Here is a 14,494-nt window from a genome sequence, read left to right on the forward strand (position 1 = left end):
ATATCTATGGGTTTTCTCAGCTTAACACACAGGGTGACATGAGACACAAGACCCTGCAAACTAAATCCTATCTCCAGAGTGGCAAGCAGAGTGCTATGTGGCTGCATGTCTTATTACCTTTACCACACGGTGTAGCTACAACTAAAAGCTAATGCAAGCCCACCAAAATCACTTACCACTAGCTTTCAAGCTAAACAAGGGGCTCAGCCTAAAATTTTGATTTTGTGAAGTTATCTTGTTGTTATTGACATGTTGGGCACTAAATTTAGAGCTTGGCACACACTAGGCAACTGTCCCACAACTGATTGTTTTAAGACAGAATTCTGCTGGTTTCTCCAGGCTGACGTTATATGTGCTTTGGAGCCCAGCCTCATTTTGAACTTGAGATTCCCTTGCCTCAGCTTCAGAATAACTGAAAATGTGGCCTGAACCTTTCACCGTCCAGCTGACCCTAGTCTGTATGCTTTTTAGAGACAGAGTCGCACTACAGAGTTGTGGCTGTCCTGGAGTGTGCTATGTAGACCTGGCTGGACTCACAGAGTTTTGTCGCTCTGTGCTTTAAGTGGTGGCCTAAAAGACATGAGCCCCTATGCTAGGCTATGTTTTAAAAATGACATTGTAAACTGGGTGACAGTGCCACACGCCTTTAATCCCAGCACTCAGGATGCAGAGGCAGCAGAATCTCTGAGAGTTCAAAACCAGCCTGGTCTACAAAGAGAGTTCCAGGGCAGCCAGAACTACACAGAGAAACTCTGTCTCAAAAGAGAGAGACAGAGGGGATGGGGGAGAAAAGAAAAACAAGAAAGAAAGAAAAGAAAAGAAAAGACATTATAATAAAGTTGCAGCCTCAAATCCTTGAAGGTTTTTTTCCATTTCCCTTTGAATAAATTTGAACTCCATTTTACTTGGAAAGAAACTACAAATATCTTCATTTTTCCCTTGCTTTTTATAATTGGAGAATTATACATTTATATGATGATTTGGAGAAGGAATAAAACACAGAAATTATATGTGAGAAAAATGAACGGTTCAGTTATGAATCATTCTGTATGATCTCTAGGAACTTCTACACTCCCCACAGTTATTGAGAAAAATATTAAAAATTGCAAATATGTATATAAATGTATATTAATATGTCTATAAAACTATATTTATAGTTTAAGAGATCAAGATATAGGTGGGAAAATTTCTTTCAAATTTAATTTTTGTAAGCCATTTGCTGGATACAAAGCTCACCTTTGAGAGCACTCAGGTCTACAGAAACATTTTTAAAACCCCTTTTCTTCTCTGAGGGCTTTTGTGCTTAAGGGGAAGAGAAGAATCCTCAATTCCTTAAAAGTTAATTTAAGCCAATTCATTTACATCTTTCCACATTAGACAGATGTAACCATAGTCCTGACCTAAGCTATTTCTATTCTGACCATCTCTCATAGAACACATGGCTGCTTTTTGCCATTGTCCAAAAGAGTCCACCTGAGGCTAACGTGAAGATGTGTAGATTAATTGCTTTGACAAAGGAAGTCTCAAAACAGCCTGGCATAAATTCTGTTGCATGGCTACTAAAGTTCAGTCTTATGAAGAATCTTTTAATGAAAAGGAGTGAGCTGAGAAAGGAAAAATATAAAATGTATGGTTCAAGTAATAAAGGGAAGTGAAATGGATCTGAATGCTATGTTCAAGAAGATAAAGGGATTAAGGGAGTGGTGACTTAGGGGCAGGATCCCACACAACTGAGCTTAGGTCCGAACACAATGGTACACACATTTAATCTTAGGAGACAGAAGCAAGCAGTCTTGGAGTTCAAGGCCAGTTTGGTATAGAGCAAGTTCTAAGTAAAGAAAAGCTTAACTTGAGGGATCATGGTATAAACCTTGAATCCCAGCATTCAGGAGACAAAGCCATGCAGATCTCAGAGTTCAAGGTCAATCTACAAAGAAAATTCTAGGACAGCCAAGCTTACTTAGTGAAGGAATCAGAAAACAGAAAGCTGATGATAATGTAATAGAACAAGGGAGGATGGCAGTAGGCAGTGTTCCAGTTCCATCAAGCAGCAGAACTCTGCAGCTTTGGCCATGTGGCTCTGGCTTTAGAGTCAAAAATAGAAGGGATCATTGGAACAAGTGATGCTGATTAGCTAGAGCCAGGAAATTAACAGTGATTAAGAAGAGACCAGCATCACTGAACTGAAATCTGGGAAGTGCTTTCTGAGAGCACAAAGAAGCTGTGTTCCAGAGATAGCCAAGATTGTACCTTGTGCTGCTGCTAGACGTGGTAATGTATAAGAATTACCCAGGTAGTTTTTGTTTTTAAAGGGGTCGCGGAGAACAGCTGAGACTTGGCACTGTGAGGGGCTTGGGAAGGCCATTGTTGAAAGTGCAGCCTCAGTTACAGTTGATGGCCCAGGACTGAAGGGGTCATGCAAAGAAATTGAGGCTTTGCACTATGAAGAGAGCCTATGAGATACTATTGGTGAAGCCTCGTTACAGCGGAAGAATCCAGTGCATTAGAGATGCCAATACCATGGGATGATCACCAAGAAAAGCAGCAGCAATTGCGTGGAATCAACCAGAGCCTAGAGTGCTACAGAGGTCAGAGCTGTAGAAGTGACCCAATCCCTGTGGAGGAGCCCAGAAGATCATGTGTGAATTCTAGACATTGGAACAAGAAGCTGTAATGCTGAAGTTGCCTTGGAGACGCCAAGATGTTCAAGATGCCAGAGCCTGGGATATCTGCTGAGCAAAGCTGCTAATGGGGAGTGGAGCCAGCTAAAGAGAATTGTGCTGCAGCCAAAAAAAGATGAAGAGCTGGAGATCTGAAGAGCACTCTGACAACAGACACAAAGATGCAGGGTTTGGAGTCTGCCGATGGGAGCCATTTTGCCTGCTTCTGTGAAAGCCTGACTGTCAGGCAGAGTCAAGTCAGGCCAGGATCTACTGACAGATTTCCTGGCCTGCTGATGCATAGAATCATAACAAAGGATACACTTGAAGCACAAAGCAATGGGCTGAATGTTCTGTTAACCTTGGAGGAAGGAACGAGGAGGAATAGGGAGGCCTCTGGATGAGTACAGATATCAAATGTACGTCAGCCACTGTCTCTGCTGGTTTATGACTTAGTTTCCCAGGATACTGCAAAGTATATAAAACCTAAGAGAATTAAACTTGAGGCTGCCGCAGTATTCGCTGGACAGCCCTCCCGATCTCTAACCTTTGTCTCTGGGTCTTCTTTTCCATCTTCCCTATAACTTCCCCCTCAGAGGACTGTCTGACTTCATACCAGTGAACTGGTACACTTTGTTCAGCTCGTTTCTGGTCTTGTTTCTTCCAGCATTTACTCGCTATGGCATTTTGGAGCAGTAGTGTATATCCTGTGATATTTAAGGTATCCTGTGACCTGCTTTTCGATTTTGACTTTATAGGGGATTACAGTTAAGTGGTTGAATGAACCTCAGAAAAGATTTTGAACTTTGGACTCTTGACAATGATGAGACTGCTATAGACTATGGAGACTTTTGAAGTGGGACTAAATGTATTTTGATTATGCTTTGTTTACATATGTTCTCCCATAGATTCATAAGTCTGAACAATTTTTGTGGGGCCAGGGAGTGGAATGTGGTGGTCTGAAAACACTTGGCCCAGGGAGTGGCACTATTCAGAGGTGTGGCCTTGTTGTAGTAGGTGTGGTCTTGTTGGAGGAAGTGTGTCACCATGGGCAAGGGCTTTAAAACCTTCATTCTAGCTGCCTAGAAGCCAGTCTTCTCCTGTTTGCCTTTGGAACCAGATGTTGAGCTCTCAGCATCTCCCGTGCCTTGCCTGCCTGGGTGCTACCATGACCCTATCTTGATGATAATGGGCTGGACATCTGAACCCATGAGCCAGTCCCAGTGAAATGTTGTCCTTATAAGAGTTGCCTTGGTCATAGTGTTCATTCACAGAAGTAAAACTGTAACTAAGACAGTTCTTCTGCCACTCTGGTACAGTTAAGTATGAAGCTAGCCATGAGGGAGTTATAGTCAAAGAGTATTGGAGAAACACTTATTAAAATGTGTATAAGAGGGCATCAAATCCTTCAAGTTGTCCTCTGACCTCAACCTCAACATGCCCTGCCATGTGCAGACAATCCCCCCATACACACACATTAAACTAATAAGATTCAATTAAAATATTTAAGGGATTTTCTTTGGAAGAAAAATAACTAATCGTAAACTAGGTTCTGTGGCAATGGAAGATTTAAAACACAGCCCAGTGTGTCAAGCCATTCTACCCGGCCCATTCATTCTCACTAGAATATAAAGTATGAGCATCGCTCGTGTGATTCAGATCTTGTAATTTTTCTGAATAGTTTTGTTTGTTTGTTTTGTTTTGTTTTGTTTTTCTGGAGCTGAGGACCGACCCAGGGCTTTGCTCTTGCTAGGCAAGCGCTTTTCCACTGAGCTAAATCCCCAACCCCCCTGAATAGTTTTAATGGTAGGGATTATTAAGGCATTTTCAGAGGAAAAGGTTAAAATTTTTATAAAAAATAATAACTTTATAAACTGTGTGTTTCCTTTCAGAAATTTTAGAAAATGCACATTCGAAGTGAAAGAGTCTTGGTAGCCTTACGGAAGACATGACAAAAATCACTGATAAGTTGCTCAAGGAACATTTATTGGCACTCGCTGTGTTATCTCAGCAAAGAGAGGTGCCACAAAATACTATTTGACCAATATTTGAAGGCATAAAGATGTTGATGCAGCGGTCACCAGTAGATCTAGTCCATGCCAGAGAAGCCAGGTCAATCAAGAAATTTGAAGCTGTTATGTCTGAGGTTTCTGATGTCAACTTAGCAACAACCTGCAAAAACAAAAAAAGGGAGTCCCTTTCTCACTCAGGCCCAGGTAGACATCCAGCAAGAATATCTTTTGATCAAATTAGAGCTGTTAGCAACAGAGGAAGTTTTGCCTAAAGGTGCTTACTAAAGAAAAAACTTACGCTGTTCCTGTAGAATTGGTTTTGGTTCTGAAAAACAAGGGTACTCATTTTAACAAACTAGAGAAAGTGTGAAGAGATAGTGAAAAACCCCAAGGTTTAGTTTTATAAATTAGTCACGTTTGCATAAACTACTGTAGTAAAATTAAAAAAAATATAATCAGTATTTTCTTAATTTTCAGCATATTTTGCTTTTGCTATTATAGCTGCTTACAACTCTCATATCTGTCAGTGATGATCTTCAGATGATTTGAAAAACAGAATTTTAATCAATTTTGGGTCAAACAGACTCTCACAAAATCATCTGAGAGGTTATCATGGAAGACATTAGTCTTATATACATAAAGGTATACTTATATTATACTTATATTTAAAAATAAAATTATATAAAAAGTAATATTCTGTTTGTGATTCATTTTAAAACTGAGATGAGTAAGAACATGTTTATTTATTATTATCCAAAAATGCCTTTTGCCACTGACAATACCTAATAACTCAAAAATCAAGAGAGAACCGAAATTCTTTACAGGAATCCAAAGCTATGGAAACTGATGTTATTATATGAGTTCAACATGACATTCACTAAGATATTTTGAAAAAGGTGTAGAGAATTTATTTTTCCCATTATAATGTGTCGGTATGGAGTTCTATTTTAGCATATAATTATCATGTTTCATTATTTTCTCTGTTTAATTTATATCTCAAAATGTATAATGAGGGACTAGAGTGATGGTCCGGTTTTTAAGAGCACTGGTTGCTCTTCTGGAGGACCCAGGCTCAATTTCTTGCACCCACATTTGTGGCTCATAATTACTGTAATTCCAGTTAGAGGGGATCCAAGGCTCACTTCTGTATTCCCAAACCACCAGGGACACAGGTAGTGCACAGGCATACATGCAGTCAAAATGCCTATATACACAAAGTAAACATAAATTTAAAATGCCTGATAAATATTGACCCATAGAATAGAATGTAGTATATAGGATTCAGACCTAGGTATGCTTTCAGTCATGTCCTTATGGCATTGGAGCATATTTCCAGCACATGACAGAGCTCACTATATATTTTAACGTATAAGGTTTAATTTTTGAATGACTTTGATATTAAGAATTCACCAAAAGCCTCGGCTGACCACAGGTGGGCTTTTGGGAAAGCATTGGCTCACAAAGGTTCTAATGCTATACATGGGTCAGTCTATAGAGAGCATTTCAATAATTGGCCGAATCCTACTCTACTCTACCCATGAGATCATTCCTGAATGGTAGCAAGGTCTTGTTGGAAGCAAGTTTTTTTCCTACATGAATTAAAATTGAGGCCTGTACGAGATTGCTCTGATTGACAAAGGACATTCAAGACAGAGGGGAGTTATTAGGCACGGGAAGGAGATTAAGGCAATACAATTAAGGACAGGACAAAATCGATATGCCTTTGCACATTAAGGATTGTAAGAAGCTCCTCTTGCCTCTGATAAACATATCTAGCAAGGTAGCAGGGTACACAATTCACACATACCCTCCTTGCCGTTTTCAAATGCCCACCTCACTACAAGAATAGTAACATTTTTTCCTGACATCTGTCAACTCCCGAATAGCGTAGAAAAGATAGAGACATGATACACTGAGAAATAACAGACCGAAAGTAAGGACATGTTTTTCAGTCTAGATGGATAAATCTACCCCAAACTGGACATTATGAGATATTAGAAAGCATTTGAAAATTTTAAAAGCCTAATATCAAAACACATACATCAATTCTAGACAGTTATGTTCAGCTCCCAAAGAGAAGGCTTCCGGGATGAAAGTGTTCTTTTAAGGGGCATTTTAACTGCTAACCCCCTTTATGACAGTGAGTTTCACATAGTGAAACAAAGGATTTATACCTTTCCCCTGGCAAGGATTAATGGGATGCCCTGCAGATCTGATGATGAGCTAGGATGTGAGGAGCGCTGAGACGTGGGTGACACCTCTGGGAGTCTCATATAGCTTCAGTAGACACTGGATCACCTTCATGTCATCACCCCTTCAGGGACTGAAGGTTGCGAGTGGCCCATAGCAGATTACCATGGCCACATAAACTGACAGTCACTAACTTTCAAGCAGATGTCTTTTTGTAGCAGATCATGTTTTCTTTGTTATTATGAAACATATCCATGCAAGAGAATCATATGTATAGCTATAAATGCATATATATTAAGTATCATCATGACAGTAAATGCTGTGTGTAGTAGATTATAGTGAGAGTGACTCATATACTTGGTCCCATGTTGGTGAACCTGTTTAGGAAGGATTAGGAGGTGTAGCCTTGTTGGAAGAGATGTTTTCCTGAAGTGAGCTTTGAAGTTTCAAAAGCCTACATGACTCCCAGTGCCCTCTCTCTGTCCATGATTACAGATAAAGATGTGAGCTCTCAGGTGCTCTTTTGCTCCACCATTGCGAACTCTAACCACTGGAACCATAAACCAAATCAAAATTTTCTTTTAGAAGTTGTCTCAATCACAGTGTTTAATCATAGCAATAGACAAGACAACATACAATTATACACATATTACATATTACATATTACATCATGGTATATACACATGTATGATGTACTCTGTATCATGATTATATTTAGCATCTGTGTATTTTATAAATATGTGTCTTAATTAGGGTTTCCATTGCTGTGAAGAGATACCATGGGCAAGGCAACTTGTATAAGGGACAACATTTAATTGGGGCTGGTTTGCTGGTTCAAAGTATCAGTCAATTATCATCAATGCAGAAAACATGCAGACTCCAGGCAGGTATGGTGCAGGAGAAGGTAAAAGTTCTACATCTTGACCTGACTACAGCCAAGAAGGAGATTGGCATCCTCTGTCAAGTAGGGAGAAACGCTCTCAAAGCCCACCCCTACAGTGATATTTCCTCCAACAAGGCCTCGCCTACTCCAAGTCCACACTTCCTAATAGCGCCACTCCCTACACTAAGCATATTGAAACCAGCACAATGTGCATATACATTCTCCTTTCAAATGTCTAAAGAGTAACTTCTTCTTGCTTATCCTGTTGCACATATACTGGTGCAAGACTCCCTCTTCTATTTCACAGTTTGATGTTTAGTCTACACTTTCATCTTTCTCCTACGTGGCAGATAACTGCCTTCTTTCTGATCCTGTGTGACATCTTTGCAACCCAAACAAAATAATATTTTCAGCTATGTCATCAGAGAAATTGTTAAATGTTAGTTGAAATTACTCACGTGTCGTCTGAGAGAAAAATGCCACATTTGGTTTTCCTTTTGGAGGGGGCCAAACAAATGGTCTGATCACCACATCCCCCCACGCCTGCAGAGTTCCTGTCTGCCCACTTTTCTCCTTTTCACAGGCTTCCTTGTTTCTTGTGTGGGAGGCAAGTTCCACCTCTTAGTTTGTACATGGTCATTCCCCATGCTTCTGCCTGAAAAGGTTTGATCTTCCACTCCAGGCTGCTCCCTAACCCTCTTTCTCATCTTTTCTCATATCTATGTACATCATCACTTTCTTAGTGAAGGCTTTCTTCACATCCCTATTTCAAAGCATATTCTTGCTCCTGTTTAGCATCACAGGCCTTCCTGAAAACTGAAGCAGGTCTACTCAGTTCCCTCTCAATATGGAACCACAGTACCTTTAACAGCCAACACACATAGTGGTTTCTAGTTTGGATACTCAATGAGTCATAGTGCTTTTATTTATTTAAAATTAACTACAATTATGTGATTGCCTCCCTCCCCCCCCCTCTCTCTCTCTCTGTATATACACATGTATCTGCAGATGTCTACAGAGGCCAAGAGAGATCATTGGATCTTGGAGCTGAAGTCACAGGTTGTGATGAGCTGCTAATTGTGGGTGCTTGAAACAAAACCTGGGTCCTCAGTTAGAGCAGGAAGTACTCTTAACTACAGAGCCATCTTTCCAGCCCCAAACTTTTATTTTTAACTAAAGTGCTAGACAGTCAGATAAATACAGGAAGTTATTGGTCTTGCTTGGTGCTAGAACAGGCTTGAAAGTACCATTGAAAGTACAGAGGTTCTTACACAGTTTGTCATCATGTTGTTGTCCCTTATTGCACGGCCACCATCCACCACATCTGCAGCTCAGGTGACAGGAACAACAGTATCCTTTTTTAGCTAGCAACAGGACCAACTATCTCATGAATGATCAAATTGCAAAAACCATCAAGAGTTTGTGTATATTATAAAAGAAACACATCAAGTGGAAGAAAGTCCAAACTATTAAGGAATTAGAGACTCCTTAAAGGTAGCATCATCAACAACTGTACCTTGGGCAGCCAACTCTTTCCACCTCTCCTTGTTCTGCTGAATGATGTCCACCAGGTTGTTTTTGAAGCTCTTCAGGTCCACAGCTGACAGAGAGTAGTCTGGGGCATAGGTCCCATCACTCATGCAGCCTTTTGTATTTGACCGCCTCAGAGCGTCAGCAACATGGAACCCAATCATGGTGGACGAGCTACCGTTGACAACCAAAGAAATCAAAAGACAACGAGGTCAAGATACCATACAAGACAGGTTTACAGACCCACAGCTGATGCACAACAGTCATGGACCCAGATGTAACATGTGGCAGGTATGTACCCCCACCCCCACCCCAACGTCCTCTTTCCCACATGGAGGGGGCAGGGACTGTCATACAGGCTTCGCTTATTTTATCTCTCTTCATAAAAAATTAAATAGACCCTTTTTCAGCTAGTGCATTCCGATTAAGCTTTGACTTCTACTCACTCCTCCCAGTTCCTTCCCTTGCTTCCCCTCCCATCCAGACTTAGACCCTTTGTCTTCTCATTTATACTGGGCCAGGATCAGTTGCAAAGGGAATGCACTACAGTATATAGTCACTAGATGGCAGTACTACCTAATAATTACTGTGAGAACTGCTGGGTTATCTTTGAGGGAAAGAGGGATTATTGGGTAAAAGCTCTTTCAAATCTTAAATATATATATTTAAGACACACACACACACACAAAATTGCACTAAATAATTTTAAATGAATGAAAGCATTATGAATTATTGGGTCTCCAGACTAGAAACTACTATGTGAGTTGGCTGTGTGTGTGTGGGGGGGGGTGTGCTTGCGTGTGTGCATGTGTGCATGTGTGCATGCACGCATGCAAAAGAAAAACTATTATACCTGCTTGCCCCATAGTTAGAAGACTCTGGTTTTGAAGCTTCCTCTATAAGAGGAATAACAATTTTCTCTGTCGAGTCTGTCAGGAGAGAAAACGTTGGCTCCACTATGAAATCAATGAAACCTAAAAAAGCAAAACACACAGAATGGTGGATTCGATCGAGTGTCACAGTTTCCTAAACCATATGCTAAGCCACACTGAGGACTTTCTGGGATACACGTGGAAAAACAAAGTGCTCACTATGGAACGGAATGGGCTAGGACAGTAACAATCTTCAGAAGCAGCTACTTTTTGTAGGAATGCATTCAGTAGTAAGAGCTGATAAACTAGACTTCCTAGCTCAAGCATGTGGTCTTTACTATTTAATATTCCACCCATTATGCTGTCCTAACTATTGAGCCAGTTCTTGATTCCTTCATGATTAGGAATGTCTTTTCTTCTCAATGAGAGGCCATTACCCTTATGAATGGTCTTCCTTTGGTTTTTGGCTGTTGAATGTTATGTGCCAGAAAGAAATGCTATCTGAACCCTAAGAAAACCAGCTAATTAAAGGTCCCCATCCCTCAGGCCACAGGAGGACAGCCACTTTTATTTTACCTTCATTAATTTTTTTCTTACTGCATCACAGTGTTCTGTCGGTGCACTCTCATTTCAAATTGCTGTTTAATATTCTCTGGACGTAAAGCATTAATTCACAAAGTGTGGGCGTGTGCTGTCAGACCAGCAGGGAGAACGCTACAATCTCCAGGTGACAACACTAACCCCAGCACTTGGAGATGTCAGGATTGAGTGATGACTTAAATGTAAAGTGCTCATCGAGATCGAGAGTGATTGGCAAAGAGCAGAGCCTTGTCCAAGGGATGCATCTGCCTCTTAGTGAGGCGAAGGGAACTAAAAACAATAACCTTTTAAAGCTCTGGGACTGCAAAACCTTGTGGCCCGAAGAGCTATTAGGTGTTTCTGCCTTGAACCCACCTGGGAAGAGAGAATAACATCTAAATACAAGAAAAGAAGGGTCTGGAAGTGACATATACAAACATGCGAATTATCCGTTGGATGCTTAACCAAAGTATTGTATGCTTGACACTTCTCAAGGACATGTTGGGACCCATTTCAAATTTTACAGAAATCCTACTATAATTTTATATTTTAATTGATACTTGAATTCAAAGTACAATTAGTTGTTCACCCAGACTTTTCACTCTCTAGAGCAGGTAGGCTGTCCAGTGAGTCAGCAGCACCTCTCCTAAGTAAGAAGAGTGTATCAGAGCCACTAGCCTCTGGGAGTCAGCCAGCTTGCTAGATGAGATCCTGAGTCTACACCATCCACACTCTCTGAATGGTGATAAGCACTGGCTGCTGTTTTATGGGCTGGGAAGGGAAAAAGTTATGGGCAGCAGCTTCCTACTGCCCTAAAGCTCTGTAACAGCTACACCCGAGCTCAACTCTGGAGAAGGGATACAGATCCATGCATCACTTGGTTCTGTAAGGAGGAGGCTGGCTGTCGGAATACTATCAGAGACAGGCAAGCGTAGGGAATACTTTAGTAACCTGGGACCCAGTTGGTTGTTATGCATCCCTCTTCCCAATACTGCTCTTGGCAGTCTAGCTCCCTGTGTGTCCTGTGCATACACATGCCCCCTCTCCATACAATTCATCTAACAACCACAGACTTCCTCCTGCATCCTGCTACATCTATACCCCTCTAAGGATAATGGGATAGGATTCCACTCCCCTAACAATAGTCAAAGCGAAAATAGTTTCTATTCAATCAGAAGCATTCTAGGAAGTGGGCTACATGGTAGAAGAATGACTGGGTGATCTCATTTAGCAATCAGAATAGAGAACTGCTACAAGTATACCCCTTAGAACCTGGCCTGTCCTTCCTTTAGAACACATAGATTCTGGGCTTCAATATGGGTCCTTGTTCAGGGAGATCTTTTCTATTGCTCTCCTTTACATTAAATTGCCTTTCTATTCCTGCAAATTTTGTGTGGGCTTTTACTTTAACTCCTTGGTTAAGAAGACAAGAACCTAGAAACACCTGCCCTTGACCAGCAGTAGTGGCTTTATTGAATTCATTTTATAAAAATACTCCATTGATTCTCCTTCAGTCTTATCTAGATCAGCCTGAAGCCAACATGTATCCTGCATGTAGCTTGGTCTGAAAGATGTTGAACACCATAGTCCATGCGTTTGAACACCAACAAGTCCCACCTACTTTTCAGGGCCACCGTTCTTCAAAATTACCTATTTGAGACTGGGCAACCATCGTTGACTTCCGATCACAAAGTGGAGAAAACGGAAGCCCTAATTCAGCTTCTTTGTCTCCCTGGGGAAAGAAAGATGAATTGCCAGAATTAAGTTGGGGAATTTAAGAAAATGTGTGGTCTAGATAGAGTGACTTAAAATAGGCACATATTTTTATGCAATATTACAATACTACACACCATGTCATTTAAATCTAAGCTTATATAATTTATCTTGAATAGTTTTCTCCAGAGGTATTTTCTAGTGCTGATGCATCTATAAGTATCTTCTGTAGTAGCCCAACCCATTGACACTAAAAAGACAAGCATTTCAGTTTTCTGAAGTCCCTATGGGTCAGTCATCTCAATGCATTATTGGGACGTTAACTGACCACCAAGCTTAGGGACTTTTCTTTGTTCCTTTAGATTTTGCTTCACAAGGTTTTAAAAAGCAGGATTTTATGTTGGACTGCTTTTTCAATGAAATAAGCATGAGTACTTTTGAAATCTCTTTCTTCTCATTGACTAAAATTTAGGAAATGTCTCCCTACACATAATGATTTGTATCATATGTTTAGAATGTGGTTCAAGAATATCATCAGTAGTAAATTATCAAATACCAATATCCTTAAGAGCTTATACCATCATTGTTTCAAATAGAAAAGACAGATGATAGCCTTGATGGGAAAATGATATTAAAGACAGACATGTATTTAGTATTTACAGATACAATTGTCCTTGACTGACACTTGGATTTGGCTGATGTTATTGATTGAATATCTACTATTTATAGCTTAAGAACATGCCAACAGGATACCACTCAACAGTTCTTTTTGTATATTATATGGTTCTTTGAAAGACTGAAAAGGATTAGTTAGGGTTGAGAAAGACACCTTGATGTGGTACTCTGGGTAGGCTCCAGTTTAAAGACTGCAGTTGGCACATTTTCATCTAAGACTTAAACATTTGACACTGGCATGCAGATGTGGTCTTCCTGTGGATGGAGTTAGGGGATTAATGATGTTTTTCTGCTTCCTGTACCTTCTAATTAATTTAGAATATAAAATTCCTATCGCTAAAAGCACTGGATGCTAAAATACATTAATTATTCAATTGTATAATAAATATTTCAAAGTGTTATTTATTTTTTTGGAATGAATAAAGGCCATGGGAAGCAGGTCATCAGCAGGGGGCCCTGAGCCAGACCATGAAAGAACTAAACAGAAGATCTTGGAGAGGGGAGAGATATACAAAGGGAAACTGTGTTACCTTAGTGTAAGCTTGACCAACCTTACAAGCGCCTTATTTTCCCAAGGCAGTAGAAACTGACTTTTTATTAAAATGAAATCAATGGTCAAAACTGTGGGCATTCTACACAACAACTACTTCACAGTTATCTCCAAAGTTGTGCATCCTGTTCAAAGTACGCTATTTAAAGACCAAAAATAGTCTTTAGAGTCAACAACTTATTAAACCTAATGAATATATTTCATCGTGTTTTGTTTTTTTTTTTTTTTTTTGATGTATGGAAGTGTTAAGAGAAAATACCACACTCAATTACCCAGTGGCTCTTTGTGATGTCCTTAGTCTGGGCATTGTTGTTCTGGGAATGAGCCTCTGGGTGCTGAGGTACCCCATCAAAATCCCCAGGAGGATCCAGCTTCTGACAGCCCCAGCCTTCTCAAAGATCTCCCACAGCTCATCAAGTTTTCTTCTTTGAATGGGTGTGACAAACAGCTAGGAATTGCTTTTCCACTTTCCAAACAGACTAAAAGGCTCTGACAGCTATCAGTGAGGTGTCAATCCAATGTTTCGTTTCTTTAAATTTAACTAAAACTGAAACAATTTCTATGGCTACATAAACAAAACAACCAAAAGGACAATGAAGCACAAAAGTCTGGGGAACCTTTTCACGCTGAGATCTGGATGTAAGTCTCAAGGGTAATATCAGTTAGCGTTCAGACCACTGTCAGGCCCCAATGACAGTGGGTGAGGAACCCTGGACCTGTAGAAAGGCTAAGCTGGAGGTGGGACAGTGCACCTCAGACAACTTGCATAAGGGATGTCCTCCGTGTGGCTGCCTTCCTTTGTTCTTTTTAAAAATGACCCTCGGAAATTC

At 40.4% G+C, this 14,494-nt stretch overlaps 1 protein-coding gene across 10 annotated transcripts in view; it reads right to left on the bottom strand.

Annotated features, from left to right (window-relative positions):
- Positions 1 to 14,494, bottom strand: part of Pde1a (phosphodiesterase 1A) — a 280,237-nt gene that overhangs the window by 14,339 nt on the left and 251,404 nt on the right. For 5 of the 10 annotated variants that reach the window (XM_063284613.1, XM_063284617.1, XM_039105907.2 and 2 more), the window contains 4 exons: positions 12,377 to 12,458; positions 10,129 to 10,249; positions 9,262 to 9,449; positions 4,626 to 4,832 (listed from right to left, as the gene is read on the bottom strand). In XM_063284613.1, the coding sequence (XP_063140683.1) occupies positions 4,822 to 4,832; positions 9,262 to 9,449; positions 10,129 to 10,249; positions 12,377 to 12,458 (402 nt within the window). In that variant the 3' untranslated portion in view covers positions 4,626 to 4,821. 10 annotated transcript variants of the gene reach the window in all.

The sequence above is a fragment of the Rattus norvegicus genome, chromosome 3 (genome assembly GCF_036323735.1).
Source record: "Rattus norvegicus strain BN/NHsdMcwi chromosome 3, GRCr8, whole genome shotgun sequence".
NCBI lineage: Eukaryota > Metazoa > Chordata > Mammalia > Rodentia > Muridae > Rattus > Rattus norvegicus.